This window comes from Acinonyx jubatus, chromosome E3 (assembly GCF_027475565.1).
Source record: "Acinonyx jubatus isolate Ajub_Pintada_27869175 chromosome E3, VMU_Ajub_asm_v1.0, whole genome shotgun sequence".
Classification (NCBI taxonomy): domain Eukaryota; kingdom Metazoa; phylum Chordata; class Mammalia; order Carnivora; family Felidae; genus Acinonyx; species Acinonyx jubatus.
In genome coordinates this window covers 30,884,792-30,902,181 of record NC_069398.1, presented here as the reverse complement: position 1 = coordinate 30,902,181, position 17,390 = coordinate 30,884,792, and the positions used below count along the sequence as shown (strand labels likewise).

General features: G+C 47.3%; 1 protein-coding gene across 2 annotated transcripts in view; it reads left to right on the top strand.

Annotated features, from left to right (window-relative positions):
* The window catches only part of LMTK2 (lemur tyrosine kinase 2), a 79,897-nt gene that overhangs the window by 37,198 nt on the left and 25,309 nt on the right, over positions 1-17,390 (top strand). For both annotated transcript variants that reach the window (XM_027042238.2, XM_027042237.2), the window contains exon 7: positions 10,924-11,057. In XM_027042238.2, coding sequence (XP_026898039.1) covers positions 10,924-11,057 — 134 coding nt within the window. The remainder of the gene's footprint in view (positions 1-10,923; positions 11,058-17,390) is intronic.

Sequence of the window (17,390 nt, the reverse complement as noted above, 5' to 3'; positions counted from 1 at the left end):
CAGAACGTGAAAACATTAAGATCGTGCACGGAAAGGTGGGAGTACATCGAGATAAACCCCCAGTTCGTTCAGACAGTATTTTCAGCCGGCAAAATCAAAACGGGCAGTAACCATTGTGGACTTTTGTTCTAATTCCAAAGTGTGATGTGAATATTCCTCTTGTTGGCAGTGGTAGTTAATTACAAAGAAAAATTAATAAACTTGATATATTAGCTTTCATTGGATTATATCAGAGTAGCCCCCAATCTCAGCGACTGCTGAGAGCAGAGTGGTTCTCACTGATCTTGTACGTCAGCTCTGTTCCAGGCTGTGTTCAGCTTCACTCTAGGATCAGTGTATTTTATATTCTCTGTAGGTGCTGGGAGGGGGAGGATGTATATTCTGGTACATTCTGTGCAAGTGTATCTGTATAGGTCTTCTGGGTCAAGCATATGAGGTGGTTCAAATCTCCTGCATCCTTCTGATTTGGGAGGGCATTGATAGAGGAGTCTGAGTCTGTTTTCTATCAGTTATTAAGAGGCATAGTAGAATCTGCTCTGATTACAGATTTTCCTTATAATTCTAGTTGTATTTGCTTTGAATGTTGTGTCAAGGATACAAATTTAGAATTGATGCAGTGTCTTGTAATTTTAAGCTTTCATTATTATGAAGGGACTCTTCATAAGATTAAAAGCATTACTGAGGATTAAGTCTGTGCTTTACTGATATTAATATAGTTATCCCAGCCTTTTTTGGTTAGAATTTGCCTGGTGTGTCTAAGTCCTTTGGTTTATATCACCTGAAAATAGCTTGTCGTTAAAATTTTGTTAATCTGTCAGTCTTGATCACTTACCATGGAACATGTGGTCTGTTTATGTTTATTGCATTTATGAGATAGTTGGAATTTTTATGTACCTATTTTGTATTATTTTTCCTACCTATTTGTTTCAATTTTTCTGTTTTGCTTTTCTGCTAGCCTTCTTCTGGATTCTTGGTGGGTTTTTTTGGGGGGGTGGGGGTGGTGGTTGGTTCAGTTTTTCGCACCTACTAGTTTGGATTTTAGATACTGTTCTTAGTTTTTGGTACGATGACACTGGAAGTTACAATATGCGTATGTAATTTGACTAAATCTAAAATTAATATTTTAACCCTCCCCCAAAGAAGCTGGGACCTCCTAGAGCTTTCCCTCCATGTGAGGAAAACTGAAATCCCATTTGCTTTTTTGTCCCAAGCCCACATTTTCTCCGAACATCAAGGGTGCTTCTTTGTTGAACACCTGCTATTGGAAGACGAATTCCCACATGGATCCATGGATCCGGAGGGAGAGTTCGGTCACTGTCCTCTAGGCCTCCTTGGTAGTGAGAGCAGACATGTGACCGTGGTTATTTAGCCCGATAAACCTTTGAATGGAAGCATGAGAACTAAGAAGACGACGTACTCGATGACATTCCTGATTATTTTATTGCATTTACGTTTTGTTTTATCTCAACGTTATCAGTCATAATGTTTATGACCCTCGGTGATTACAACATGAGAACTGCTCCTTTTAGTCTGGCTCAGGCTAACTGATGTGACGGGTGGTTCTTGTGCGGACAGCGTTTGAGAAGCGCTATGGTCTAGTGTCTCTGTGTGAGGAGACAAGTCTGCAGTCAGAGTTGTAGTTTTCTGAGACACTCTGTGGTGGCTCTTTTGGGTCCCTAAGCTCTTGATATTTTTTCTAAATAACAATCAAAACACTCTTCCTGATCAAACAACAAATATGTGGCAGGGAGCATATCTACTTGAAATACCACAATTCTCGTAATTATAAAACTATCTCAGGGCGCCTGGGTGGCTCAGTCGATTAAGTGTCTGTCCCTTGGTTTTTGGCTCAGGTCATGATCTTGCGGATTGTGGGTTCGAGCCCCCCGTCAGGCTCTGTGCTGACAGTGTGGAGCCTGCTTGGGGTTTTCTCTCTCTCCCTCTCTGCCCCGTCTATTCCTGGAAGTTTTATTAGACATTATTGTTTTTCCTGGAATGGTAAAAGCTTCTGGATGCTCACCTTTTGTTGTCTTCTAAATGGTTCAGGCGATGGGTTTAGTTTTAGTGCTATTCTAATTCATTTTTTCACAAAGCTGCTTGTTCTTTTTGGGAGTAGTAGTTTAACCTACTTTATAAAGAAACTGAAACGTTACAAAGCACACAAACAGCTCCTTTACAATTACTATAAAAAAGTCAGAATTGACAAGATTCAAGAGTATTCTTTGTATCTTTGTCATTATACATTTTTTAAAATGTTTATTTTTGAGAGAGAGAGAGAGAGCGTGAGCGAGCATGAGCAGGGGAGGGAAAGAGAGAGAGAGGAGACACAGAATCTGAAGCAGGCTCCAGGCTCCAAGCTGTCAGCACAGAGCCTGACGCGGGGCTCAAACCCATGAACTGTGAGATCATGGCCTGAGCCAAAGTCGGACGCTGAATCGGCTGAGCCACCCAGGTGCCCCTTATGTAAATATAATAAATACATGCTTTTTGTTAACATTCTTTTTATATGGTTTTTACCCAGGACATTTAGGTCTCACATTTAAATGCGTATTCTCCAAGTACTTATTAGACTGAGTATGCAGAGAATATTAACTTACCTAAAGTTGTACTGGTTTCCGTATTTTGGGATGAGGATTATGCATATAGCCCTCCACAATTAACAAATAAAACTGTTTTTTAAAAATTTTGTACACCCATTCAACAAATACGACTCCTTGAAACATTTTATGTGACCCTCCTAAGTCGTCATGGGAGAATGTTCACTCCTGTAGCTAGATGTTTGGAAAGAGCTCCTCACCCCCACCAACAGCTTTCATTGGTGGTGCAGAGCTAATAGCTATTTTTAATTTAAGTGCACTGCCCAGTGGTACATTGATCAACAACAAAACCTTAAAAGCAATCATTGTTTCTCAAAAAATTACAAGAGTTACCATACGACCCAGCAGTTTCACTTGGAGGGACATATATCCAAAATCATGGAAAGCAGCATCTCAAAGAGATGTTCGCACGCCCCTGTTTATAGCGGCATGATTCGCAGTAGCCAAAAGGTAGAAGCAGTTCAAGAGTCCATTGGTGGATGAGTAAGTAAACAAAATCGAGTCTATACCGTGGAGTATTACTGAGTCTTAAAAAGGAAGGAAATGCTAACGCCTCCAACATGGATGAACCTTGAGGGCATGATCAGTGAGATAAGCCAAACCACTGGAAGAGGATCCTGCGTGGCTCCACCTACGAAGCATCTACAGCAGTCAGACTCACAGGGACCGAGAGTGGGATGGTGGTTGCCGGGGACTGAGTTGGGAGAGATGGGGAGTGTGCTTAATGGGGACACAGTCTCAGGTTGGGAAGATGAAGAGTTCTGGAGAAGGACGGTGGTGACGGTGGCACCGCAGCGTGAATGCTCTTAATGCCCCTGAACTGTGCACTTACCAGTGGTTAAGATGGTAGTGTTACGTTACCAGTTTTTACCACACACGTGCAAATCGATGACTACTTACTGTTATTTAAGGTGCCATCCCAGCTGGTCCCTGTGCTAGCAGGATGCTAGGAAGTGCTCCGAGTGCCCAGTCTCCTGTCCCAGTAGAGACTGTTGACCCAGGGAACCCTCCACCTTGCCTAGCAGCGAGGGTCACGTTTGTGTCATTGGGCAGTTTCGGGCTCATCACCTCTGGGCCCTGCTAAGCTTCAGAGGGAGCGGGGTCACCAGCTCTGAAGTCCGCTTGCCCAGGCTCAGTGTGTGCAGTGGCTCCGTGGCAGGAATGGTCAGGTAGCATCATCCCGGTGAATCAGAGAGGGCACCCACCTGCGGGGATGTCCCACCGACACACCAAAGCCTCGCTTTGTGTGGATGCCCCACAGCCCTCCCAGAAATAGGCCATCCAGAGCAGAGGGGCGTCACCTGAAGCAAAACCGCCCACTGGCAAGGATCCAGAGGACAGAGGGTAATAGCTTGGGCTTGGTCATAAGCAGCTGCGGCCACAGTGAAAGGAGCCACTATCTTCACATGTTCTTAGTAGGTCAAGAGCTATTGAATGAACATTGGCCTTTCAGTCGTCATCGGGCGGTGATCATACGCAACGATAACATCTTTTAAATAGAAAGGAGAGGATATTTTTGCACTTAAGTCATTCTGGTGATGTGGAATTACCGGTCTGTTGTTGAAAAAGCACTTTATCTTAGACTCTTTATGAAAGAAAACAGAGAGCGAGTCTGGTAGCTGGACTGTAGCCACCAGTTTGGAACGCTCATGGTGCCGTGCTCAGGGAAGGAGCGATGATTGCGGGGTGCCGTCTCCAGCTTTCTGCCATGGAAGGTGCACACCGCTCGCTCGTGAGTGTCCAGGCAAGGAGATTGCTTTTGGGTAGGGACCGCTCATTGAACAGAAGCGTACCAGGCACCAGCTGGGTACGAGGAGCTGTGCCCGGCGCCCTGGGGAACACAGGCGGGTCACCCGGGTCCCTGTGTTTCCTACCTGGAGAGCCAGGCTGGCCCGCCTTCAGATGCTCATCCTGCCACTCGTGTGTCACTCTGGAAAGTTACCTGACCTCTTTAAGTCCCAGTTTAGGCCTCTGTAAAATGGGGATAATGCCACCTACCCTGTAGACTACCCTGACCATTAATAAGCTGGTAAAGTAAGTTTTGGAGCACATGGTAAGTATTCAAGACATAGGAGCTATTCCTATTCATATTTAGTTACTTAAATTGATCGCAGTTAGTGATTGAGTAAAGGTCTGAGTAGTGTGTATTGAAGTATGGCAGTTCTGGGCACCTGGCTGGCTCAGTCGGGAGAGCATGCAACTCCTGATCTCAGGGCCATGAGTTCAAACCCCACATTGGGTGTAGAGATTACTTTTACCAAAAAAAAAAAAAAAAAAAAGGCGGGGAGAAGTATAGCAGTTCTAACTGGGATCATTGGAGAAGGCTAACTTTGGAGAAGGAGTTTGCTCAGCACGCAAGAGCAGTTGGATAGACCTCCTAGCGGGAATAGCCCCTCAGCCAGTGCCCCCCTGGGGAGCCGGGGAGGGGGCGGGAGGGGGACACGCACGTCCTGGTGAGAGAGGCAGGCTGATGTCTGCTGGAAAAGATGAGCTGAAAGGGTGAAAAGCAGAGACAGGCCACTCTGGAGCCCAGACCGAGGGCCGAGGTGGCAGAGAGAGGAGTGCAGGTTACACGTTGCTCTGTCTTAATCTTTCTGAAGATTCATCCGTTTCTTTGACTCTTGTCACCTGACTCCGAAGCAAGAGACAGTATTTTCTTTGCGAGGGAGCGTTCTTTTTGGCATTCTGATCGCCGATAAAGCAGAGGACGAGTTTCTGAAAGGAATTAGCAGTAGCCACATGACAATGGGAAAGAAGTCCGTTTGGGGTTCTCCATGTGCTGCATGTTCCTCTGTGGGGCTTGCTTTAGTCCTCCTCTTGTCAGGAGTCAGGGCCGCTTAGAGTCATGGGCTCTTAGAGCCAAAGGAACCTTGGCCATGCCCACCAAGAGGCCTGAGGAAGGGGTAGCTCTAGCCGGTCTGTGCCGGACCTTGTGCTGGGGACGGGGTATCCGTTACTCACTTTGTGGGTGTTGAGAGCCCTTGTGAGGTGGGGTGGCAGGAGCTCCATTTTACAGATATGGAAACTGAGGCTGAGGGAGATGAAGGTGCTCATTGAAGCGCCAAACCCAGGCTTCAGCACCAGGCTTTCTGTTCTTCTTTATTTGTCTGGTTAATTGGCTTGCCTCAGGTCACATGATTACCAGTGGCAAAGTAGGGATTTTAATTTATGGCTTAACGTTATTCTGTGTGTTTCTATACCACGTGGTTTAATGGTTGTGCATGTTTTTTCCACCAGAGGGGAACCTGCACTTGAGAACTGTCCTTTCGTACAGAAGATGCCTAGTTAATGGGCTTAGTCTAATGTCTTAGTTACAAATGTGTTCGTCAAGTAAGCCCATGCACGGGGAGCCTTCTAGGTGCCGGGCCGACAAAGATGAATGACATGTCCCTGCCCCCACAGAGCTCATGAAGAAGAGAGGGTGTGGGGTAACAGTGGAACAGAGGCACGTGTGACAGGGTCCCTGGCCAGAGGCAGCAGAGAGGACGACGATGCAGCGTGATCAGGCTTGACAGCGAGGGTGTCCCCGGGCCCTGCTGGTGGCCTCTCCCTTCCTCACGCCTGGCTGCTGCCCTGGGCTTTGGTGAAAGTAGGCCTTGCCCGGGACTTGGCGATGGGTTGGACGTCTAGAGACAGAGCGGACTCGAGGACGAGGCCTTCGGTTTTGGTCTCACCCACCGGGAGGATGGCGATGCCATTTCCCGAGACGGAGCAGGTTGTCCGAGGTCTGCATCAGACCAGCTCGACTCGAGGTGCCTCGGAAGGCATCCAGGAGAGGGCGTCAAGTCAGCAGTTGGGAAGATGAGTCTGGGGCTCGGGAGGAAAGCCTCAGGAGGGCTTTGAGCCTGAGAAGTGCATTAGAGATGATTTTTAAAGCCTTGGGGTGGGTAGAGTCACCCGAGAATGAGTGTCCGCAGTGGCAGGATGGATGGAGCCCTGGGCTGTGCCAACACTTGCTGATGAGCGAGGGGAGGAGGGGCCAGCACAGGGGCCTGGAAAAGGCATGCAGTGAGCTAGGAGGAGACCGGGAGGCGGGGGGAGGGGGGAGGGATGGCTCTACCCCGGCAGTGCTGGTGAGGGGCGGGGGGGGGGGGGGGGGCAGCAGCGGCGGAGCGTGGGGGAGGCGTGGGGACATGGGGATGGGGTCATGAGGGAGTGGGATCCTGGGAGGTGGGACAGCCGGTGCAGACCAGGCTTCAGAGTGCACGTGCGAAGGGGGAAGGGGAGAAGGGGAAATGGGACGGCTGGGTCAGGAGGAGCGTGGAGGCAGAGGGAGGCTTGTTTGGTTCCTGGTTGGACTGACCTGAGGGGTGTCTGAGTGTGCGAGCACAGGGGTGAGTAATCCGTAACAACAACGGTACTTGGTGCGTCAGGGGATGGACGCTGGCAGGTGAGGGCTCGGGGCCGAGGAAGCAGCCTCTGGCGGGCGGGGACACGGCCGGACGGGTACTGGGGTGTTGGCTTCGTGTGGACATTTCCTTCCGTCCGCGGGGGCCGAGTATGTGGCTGTTTATGCCGGTCTTGCACCCTTTCATTCCAGTTTCGTTTAAAAATCATAAATTCTCCCCAAAGTCCTCCTGTTAAAAGTATAAGAGACTGTAATTTTCCACTCCTAGAACTCCTCGCTGGTTGCGTTTTCACATTGTGGTGAAATGAAGTCATCGTTCCCGGTGCCCCGAAGAAAGCTGCGTACGCTCTCCTGGTGGCCCGGGCTGGAATTTAAGAGGGCACTAGTGCGCCTCTGTCTGAAGGTCTGCGGGCCGCTCGGTGCGGTGCGTGAAGTCCTTCCCGGCCCCGGCTCCGCACAGTCCTGAGTGCGGCGCTTTGCTGCCACCTAGTGTCACACGTCCTTCTTTTCCAGGCTTTCTGGGAGGGCTTGGGGGAGGATCTGAGAGATTTTTAAGACTTGGATAAAGGGAACGATTTTAATTCAGAATATATTGCTGTTCTTGGTGGGTTTTTCTTTAAATAAGGGACCAAAGTAATAATCCCTGTCTGCTCACCAAGTACCACGCAAACATAAATAAAGTAAACCTGGCGTCTCAATACGGTTTTGTCTGTTTTGGATAGAATGAATCCAGTTTTGGTATTTATTTAATAGAAACATTTTTACCGTAATTAAAGATATTACGCTGATTTTTCTTCTCAATGGTGGCACCAGGAGAGCCGACAGTCTTTCTAGAACATAGAACCAACCCTGGGTCCTGCACAAACCACCGCGAGTCCCATCGGGCTCCTCCGTAATCATTGGTGTCAGCTCCTCACCCAGCTTAGAGGTGTGTTTGCCAGCGTTTTGCTAACTGCTGACTTTGTCCCCCGGGGTGGGGGTTGGGGGCTGGGGGTTGGGGTCGGGAGAGGCCAAGCTGGAAACATTAGGGGCGGTAACATTCTTAAGCAAAATCCCCGTGTGCTTGTTATGCATCTTCTGGTGAGATTTGGGGAGTGAATTACTGCGGAGAGAAGACACCTTGAGCACAGTGGATGGTGATGAATATCCAGCTGCCGCTTGAACAACATGGGTTTGAGCCGGGCAGGTCCCACACGTAGAGTTTTCCCGACAAATACAGGCCAGTGCTGTAAATACATTTTCTCTTCCTTATCATTTTCTCCACACTTTCTTTTTTCTGGCCTACTTTATTATAAGAATATAGTCTATAATATATGCCACATAAAAATATGTGTTAAGCAACTCTTTGTTATCAGTAAGGCTTCTGGTCAACCACAGGTTGCTAGTGGTTGAGTTTTTGGAGAGTCTGAAGTTCTGTGTGGATTTTCCACCGCTCGGGGGTCGGTGCCCCAACCCCGTCATTGTTCAGGGCTGAACTGCACTTTAGATAACCTTGAAAAATAACTCCACCCACTCTGCCATTCTTCCTTCATGGCCAGAGTCACTTGTGAAGTGTTCACTGTTTGCCAGCAGCTTCTGTTTGTTTTGAGAATTGGCCAGATACAGCACAGCATAATGCTACTTTTGTGTGAGGGTGATTTTTTCTTAGATGGATATTGCAGGAAAGGGGTTGGACAAATGGATTTAAGTTGCCATTTCACTGGTAATGTAAATAAAAAGCTGTTCATTTTCATATTTAGTTTCCATGTGGGCCACCTTATGAAAATCTCATTAGCCTGTAGCCCTGGAGCTTTTTGCTGGTCTTAGTCTGGATTAATGTATTTGTCATGAGACTCCCGTCTTTATTCCCACCCACTCCAACACCGGGTAGAGCCTAGCCTGGGGGAAGGTGGGGTGGGGGTGGGAAGGGGCATGTATTTTTATTTTTGAGAGAGAGCATGCACAAATGGAGGAGGGACACAGAGAGAGGGAGACAGAATCCGAAGCAGGCTCCATGCTGTCAGTGCAACGCCCGACGCGGGCCTCGAACCCACAAATCACGAGATCATGACCTCAGCCGAGGTCGAATCCTTAACCGATCTAGTCTCCCAGGCTCTCTGGGATATGTGTTATTCAAAGGCAAGAAGGGTCTCTTTCTCTCCTTGGAGCGGCTTGTGATTCCAGCATCACGTCTGGGAGGAAATAAGAGGTAGGACATACGGGTCCCGAGGGCACGAAACTGCTTCCCTGGCAGAGCAGTCCCGTTAAGTTTGGGGGGATCCAACAAATGCATGTGGCTGACACGACGTTATTGGACATTTGTTCTTATAAAGTAAATTGATTTGATCTGCAACCCTAAGTGGGTTTTCTTGACAGGTTGGTAAAACTAAACAGTAGAGCTACGGCCCCACCCTTCATTGGCTGTGGCCTCGTCGAGATTTCTTAACCTCCTTGAGCCTCAGTTCCACAGCCAGGAAATGTTTCAAATTGCAGGAATTACTCGAGGCAGCAGGTGTAGACACTCCCAGCACGGTGCCTGGCACACTGCTCAGAAGTTCCGGTGGCAGTAATTATTAATTTCAACATTATCATTCACATAAAAACCACTGAGACTGGGAACGAAAGCCTTTAGATGTTGCAGCGGGCCTAGAATTTACATTGCGGTGTTCAGTTAAAGGTAGGCAAACGTTTGTCATGGAATATTGTGTTCTAAGGTTTGATTCTGGGTAGAATCGGATAAATTTGCTCTTTCCTGACAGTTGCAAGAAATGCATTCTGTTCTTTAGTTGGTTACCTTCCTCAGGAGTCGTTACTTGACCCAGGTATAATGACAGTCGAAAGCTATTGGCTTGCTTTCTAAATTTTGTTAACTGTTTATATAAAGCTTTAGTTGGGAATTAAGTCCGATCAATAAATATTTCCTCGTGGTGATAAGGAGAATGTGGAAGATTTTATTTCCTTAAACATGTATTCCCCAAAGCACACAGTCCTAAATTTAAGTCCTGAAAGAGGGATGCCTGCCTGGGGGCTCAGTCTGTTAAGTGTCTGACTTTGGTTCAGGTCATGATCTGGCAGTTTGTGAGTTCGAGCCCCACGTCGGGCTCTGTGCTGACACCTCAGAGCCTGGAGCCTGTTTCAGATTCTCTGTGCGTCTCTCTTTCTGCCCCTCCCTTGGTCATACTCTTGTCTCTCTCTGTCTGTCTCAAAAATAAACATTAAAAAAATTTTTTTAATAATAAAGTCCTGAAAAAGAGGCAGAGTAACACGGGGCAGTCCGGCAGGGATACCCGGAGGGCCTGGCGTTGCGGTGGATGTGCCTCAGGAGGTGTCCGGTGTGAGTTTGTTCATTTTCCTGTCCGCGCTGCCAGATTCTGAATAGGCTTAGTAACTTTATGCATTTTTCTGGAGGGCCCGGAATGTTCTTTCTCCGAGCGGTCTCGGGGCCACACCGGGCCCTGGGGGAGCTGGCAGAGACTCGGCCAGCACTCAGAATGCTTTCCCCCCCTCCCCCGGCCGGTCTTCTTTCGTTCTCTCCCTCTCCGTCGCTCTCGAGTGCTCTGGCAGTAGCCTTCGTGACCTGTTGTCTGGCCGTGTGTGTCCTAGAATCCTTACAGGCAGTGCACATGGCACCATTTATTCTACTCTCCATATCGTCTCAGTTACCTGGAAATTTCTGTACCTCTGCACTTAGTTTAGATTGTGCATCACTGAGAAATTATCTAAGTTTTACTGTTTGGTTTTATGTGTGTTCATCTAAACTGATAGTTTATTTAAAGATAAACTAACGTTTGGTTAGAACGATCCTAAAAGATGATAGTGTTTTCTATACTTATAAAGTATTTGGGTGGAATTACTCTTTGTAACTTGGAACTTGCTCTTTAGTAAGGTCCAATCTTAGTGAGTTCTAATAAATAATAGTGGACACGGGCAGAGGCACGTGTGGTCGCCAGCGTGTTCGCCTCGTCCCCCCTGGAAACTGACCTGCGCTGCCTTTTGCAGGGTGACCTAAAAGCTTACCTGCGCAACGAGCAAGAGCACGTGAGGGGGGACTCGCAGACCATGCTGCTGCAGCGGATGGCCTGCGAGATCGCGGCGGGCCTGGCCGCCATGCACAAGCTGCACTTCCTGCACAGGTGGGTCCGTCCGTCGGCGCCCCGCTCACCGCCCGGGCTGCGCCATCCGCGTGATGGTTCCGGAGAGTACTTGGAGGGTGTGTAAGCAGAAGCTGTCCGGGACGCCCCGGGTCAGAGCGAGGGTAGAGCTGGGCTTCGGTCAGACCGGAACCGGGGAACAGGATGTCTGCATACAGCCTGAGGTCCGGAGACCATTTCCAGAATTTCAGAGAATGTAAAAAATTGCACATCGCTCAGCCGGGGGCAGACGGCGTCCGTCTCCCCGCTGACATCTCTCTGTGCTCCCCTGTCACGTCAGCTTCGGGCTGTGGTCCTGATTGTGCGATTTCAGGGTGGGTCCCGCTGCCCATCCCTGGGAGGGGAGGGGAGGGGAGGGTCTGCTAGGCCAGCATCGTCTGTTTGTAGAGGGTCACAACAGGGGTGCCAGTGCTCTGAGAGGCCTGCCCTCCCACCTCAGCCCCCCACCCCCGGGCTGGGTTATAGGTGGTCGGGGTGTGCGTGAGCAGCAGTCAGTATAACGTATCTGTGCCGAAACCTTCCTGGTCCCACTTGAATAGCCGCAGCTCTTTGGAGCACATTGTGTTTGGCTCAGACCATTGATGTAATTTTTGTAATTAATGTTTTGTAAAAAAGGGCTTTGAGTCCTATCGGAGATGATGGTTCTGTGAACCCAAAAGGAGATTGCTGCTTATTCTTCTCTAGCCTTCTGAGCTCTGATTTACGTTTAAAATATGTTTGAGGGGCACCTGAGTGGCCCAGTTGGTTGAGTGTCCAGCTCTTTTTTTCTTTTTTTAACTTTTAAAAAAAAATGTTTACGTATTTATGAAAGAGAGACAGAGCACAACAGGGGAGGGGCAAAAACAAAGACACAGAATCCGAAGCAGGCTCCAGGCTCTGAGCTGTCAGCACAGAGCCCCATGTGGGGCTCGAGCTCATGAACGGTGAGATCATGACCTGAGCCGAAGTTGGTCGCGTAGCTGACTGAGCCACCCAGGCACCCCTGGTGTCCGACTCTTGATTGCGGCTCAGGTCATGATCTCGAGGTTCGTGAGTTGAAGCCCCACATTGGGCTCCACGCTGATAGTGTGGAGCCTGCTTGGGATTCTCTGTCCCTCTCTCTTTCTCTCTCTGCCTTGCCCTGGCTCTCTTTCAAAATAAATAAACTTTGAATATATAAATAAAAAATAAAAATATGTTTGAAATTATTTCTCAGGTCTCCAGGGAAACCAGCTTCTCTTTAGTTTTTTTTTTTTTTTTTTACATTTTATTTATTTTTGAGAGAGAGAGAGACAGAGCACAAATGGGGGAGAGGCAGAGAGAGAGAGAGGGAGACATAGAATCCGAAGCAGGCTCCAGTCTTTGAGCTGTCAGCACAGAGCCTGATGTGGGGCTTGAACTCACAAACCGTGAGATCATGACCTGAGCCGACGTCGGACGCTTAACCAACTGAGCCACCCAGGCGCCGCTCTTCAGTTGACTTTAATTAGATAATTTAACACTTAACAATCCAAAGCCCTGAAAAGGCACACCTGTGTGTTTTGACTTTAAGGGTTATGAAGTATTCTATTTTTTAAGAGGTAGGTTTCATAGGAATATATTTATAGTATGATGCCATTTTTTTTAAATAAGAAAACACCTGCTTGTATGTTTAGAGCTGTGTATGCATGCGTGCGTGAGAACAGACATGGAAAAGTACCCTGTCACATTCTCAACATTATTCAGGGTAGGAAAGAAAGAAAATTATTAACATTTTTCTCATACATCTATATCTTATTTGGCATGCATAGTGAGTGAATCATTCTGATAAAGGGCTTTATAAAAGACCCCAGAGATTATGGGTTTCTTCAAGCCCAAGGCAGAATCCCTTATACAAAACTTCGAAATGTAAATGGTCTATTTGCTTCATGACAGAGAAATCTTATATTTCGTATCTTTAATATCTTATAGCAGGTTAATACCCAGCATATTTGTATTGTTAATCTTTTGTAAGTCACAGCAGATTAATCCCTAAAAGCTGGTTTAGGAATTTTTAGATCTTGGAAGATGGAGCGTTTGGAGAGAGTATCATGTCAGAGTCAGCAGCACAAAGGTCTCAGAGGCAGCTAGAAATGGCATTAAAGTCCAAGTACGTTCCTACTGCTGTATATTAAAAATTGGCAAAGACCTCAAAAAATTGGCAACCCATGAGTTGAGGTTTTTTTTTTTTTTAATGTTTATTTATTTTGAGAGACAGAACATGCACACGTATGAGAAGGGGAAGGCAAAGAGAAGGAGAGAGAATCCCAAACAGGCTCCACACTCTGCATGGAGCTCAACTTGGGCCTCATCTTACAACCGTGAGCTCGTGACCTGAGCCGAAATCCAGAGTTGGATGCTTAACCCACTGGGCCACCCAGGTGCCCCTTCCTGTGATACCCTATAGGTTGAAGTCCTACTTGATTTAGGCTTTTGTGAACTTCAGCACAAATACAGGTGACGAATTAAATCACATTTATGTTTGGATGTCATCCAGGCACAAAAACTCAAGGTGAAGAATATTTAAATTGTTAGCACCCCCCCCCTCTCTCAAGTAGCCATATTTTAATTAATTTATTATTATTATGTTTTTGGGGGTAGCAAACTGTATAGCATATTTTTAAATTGGAATTCAGAATATTCATTGGCTGACTTAAAGTCAGGTTTCTGTGCTGGTTGAAAATAGAATAGCCCACATGTCCAACTAAAAGCCGTCAGCTATGTTTGGAAACTGATCTAGTAAAGCACCCGCAATTAAATTTTATTTTTGCTTATTGTTTAAGAGGAGACTTATGCCTGGGTCTTAGGTAGCCTCCATCTCCGAAGCTTACATGTGACATCCGTGAAGGCCATGTCAACAGCAGAAGCTGCCAGCGGGTTACGTTCCACACCATTCCGCCACTCTGGCCGAGAGCCTGGGACTTCCCGTCCCCTGCCCGTCAGGCTTCCTGAGCCGCTCCAGTGAGATGCCACAGGTCACCACCATGAGCTAAGTGCACGGAGGTTCTAGTGAGTAGCCTGGGCCTCATGGTGCCTCAGGTAGCTGAGGGATGGAGTACCTGGATCGTTCGTGAGCCTCCTTAGGATTTTCCTGGTTTATTTATATTTTTTGAAGTTTATTTATTTATTTATTTTGAGAGAGAGAGAGAGAGCGAGAATCTCAAACAGGGATAGTGCTGATAGGGCAATGGGGTTCAAACTCCCGAGTGTGAGATCACGACCTGAGCCGAAACCAAGAGTCGGACGCTTAACTGACTGAGCCCCCCAGACACCCCAGGATTTTCCCTGTTTTAAAGTTAAGGTTATCTTCTGCTGAGAAACACTGAGGTTCTCCGGCTCTCAGAGTGTGGGTATCCAGGGTTGCAGGAGCATGATAGATAAACACTAGGGTTAGGTTCTGTTTTACATTAGTTTTTCTTAAATTGTACTGTGGGTGTTCACACTGGTAAAGATTAGAAAGTCTGGTTACTAATCGGCTTGTGCTGCACAGCTGGCATGAGCAGATCTTTCAGCTGGTGTGTTATTAGGAGATTTCATTAATTTGTGTGCATGTAAATCTTCAAATTTGATCTTTTCAAATTCCTTCTAATGTTTCGTATTCTAAAGATTCGTCTTTAAGGAAAAAAAATTTGTGTGGCAATAAATATGATTGCTGTAATTCTTTTGATTATTTTATTTTACTTTTGAAGATCTAATTGGCTTTATTAAATTATTCATGAATTGGGCAGCCCCCATCCAGCAAGTCAAGGGGGGGCTCTCCCTAATTGATAATCTTCTATCAAAGCCACCTCTAGCGTCTGGCCCTTAGTGGTGTTAAATGAAAAGAAGACACGATTGTACTGTCACTTTGCTTTTATGATGCAAATCTAAGGATTTTCCTTATACAGGCTGTGGAATCTGGCGTGAGCTACGAGTCTGCAGGCACTTGACCAGTATATGCGACATGAAAGAATGAGGGCCCCAGGCACAGGGCCTCACCTCTTCTAGCCTCGTGTTCTTCACTCATAAGATCCTGGTCATAGAGCAGAGCTGGGGTTCAAAACCAGAGCTGGGGGCTCCGAGGCCCACACTCTGAGCCAGTAAACTACCCTAAGCACTCACTAGGCACCCTTTTTTACTGGTGGCATGATACTGTATATCGAGAAACAGCAAGATACTAGTTTCTTTAAAAAACAAAATCAGTGAGAATTTACTGTAGCTTGCTTATAGATATACTAAAGTATACCTGGAAGTGAGGCCAGAAAACCCATCCCATTTTTACCAGCGCCACAAAATTATCTGTTATAATTCATTATAAATTACTTGGGAATAATTTATGTGAGAAAGACACAGGACTGCGTGGAGACAGCTATGCAGTCTTACTGAAGGACGTAAAATACGCGAGCAGATGGAGAGATGTGCCCCGTTTTATGGTGGGAAGGCAGGCAGCACAAAGATGTCCGTTAACTCAAAATTGAGAAGTAAGCTTCACAAACAATTCCAGTAAGAATCCTCACACGATTTTGGAGGGGGAGTGAAATTATCTTCAGCTTTATATGGAAAAATAAATGTCTAGAAGAGCCAGTGAAGTATGAAAAAGAGGTGAATTGGGGCAGCAAGGGAGGCTTGCTTTACGAGGTATCAGAACTCAAAGTCAGCCACTGAGATAGAGATCAGGACGGTTTCGATGGAGAAACAGGTAAGTGGACAGTGGCCAGTATGAGGAGCAAGTTCATGTATGGCAAAGTGATGTTCCTGTCACTGGGGAAAAGGTGGCTATGTCCTATCCGATGTGGGCATAGTTCGTTACCCATCGGTGAAAGTACTGGACCTCTGCACCACCCTGTATATAAAAATAAAGACGTTAAGAAATAAAGGTGATTCCGGCAAAATTCCAGAAGGCTGTGTGTATGTGTTACCGAGGGATGAGCAAGACCTCCTGTCTGGGAAGGTCTTCCTTTCCTGAGGTAGGAAGCCCGGGAGTTGTAAAATAAAGGGTAGATACTACATCAGAGGCTGACTGTTCTCTGCAAATGAAATATTTTGTGTGGCAACAGACACCGTGACAAAGTCCGTGGACGACACACCTGCGAAGATGTAGCTGCCAACGCAAGGAGCGGCCCGGGGGGCAAATGTTCACGATACACAGCGGGCCTCAGAATTGGCGAGAGAACATCGACCCCTAGAAAGACGGGCAGAGACAGGGCCGGGCCAGCGGACGGGAGGATGATCACATTCAGTAGCTAGGGACACGCAGGTCAAAGTCACAGAACCTCAGAACTAAAGGAGCCCCTGCGTCTGTTGCTGGTAGGGATGTGGGGGAGTTTCCTGAATTTCGTGTAAATCATTACAAATTTTGAAGAGCTTTCAGGGCGGGAGCTGTATAATTAGAAATCCACGTTCCCTTTACCCCCTGCTAGACTCACTTCCCTAGGACATGGAAGCCCTGGAACTTAAGGACATGGATGAGAACGATCTGTTACTGCACCGTGTCGTCTGAAGGGGCAGCAAAACAAAACAAAACAAAAAAAACCACAACAAAGCAAGGTTCACTGTGGGGAGCGAGAACCCATCTCAGTCCATCGGGCACTGTGGAAGTACCACACGGCTACCGGAGGGACAGCTGCTGTGCTGGTGACTCCGAGGGCTTTCCGCATTGTGTGATGATGTTGAGTAAAAAATGAAAAAAAGCGAGGATGTAGAGAGGTGGGCGTAATGTCGCATAGAGCAAATGCCTTCTTGTGTGTATACTATGTGTATGGGAAAAGTACAAAAAGATTATAGCTACCAGTCTGTCGAAACATGTTACCTGGAGGGTGGAGCTGGGGGAGGAACATTTTTTAATGTTTATTTATTTTTAAGAGCGCGGGAGAGGGGCAGAGACAGAGGGAGACACAGAATCTGAAGCAGGCTCCAGGCTCTGAGCTGTCAGCACAGAGCCTGATGCGGGGCTCGAACTCACAAACGGTGAGATCAGACCTGAGCTGAAGTTGGACACTTAACTGACCAAGCCACCCAAGCGCCCCCCCCCCCTCAAAAATTTTTTTTAATTAAAAAAAGAAAATTAAAAAACTGTGCTTCAGGAAGCCTCAGAAAAAGCCTAGTATTCCAATAACCCAGTTAATGCAAAATGCAGGTATGCTGTGCAGAGAGGATTAGGGAGGACAGAGCTGAAGGTGGGGGCCGGCCACGCCAGGGAAGGGATGCGCACCGCAGGAGGAGTGTGTGCGAGAAGCAGAGGGAAGGTGAAAGTGGGTGTCTTCGAGGGAAGGGCCGCTTTGCCTTGGGACCCTAGGTGTCAGTTTAAAATCATCGGTGCTAAGTAATGTATTGAATGTT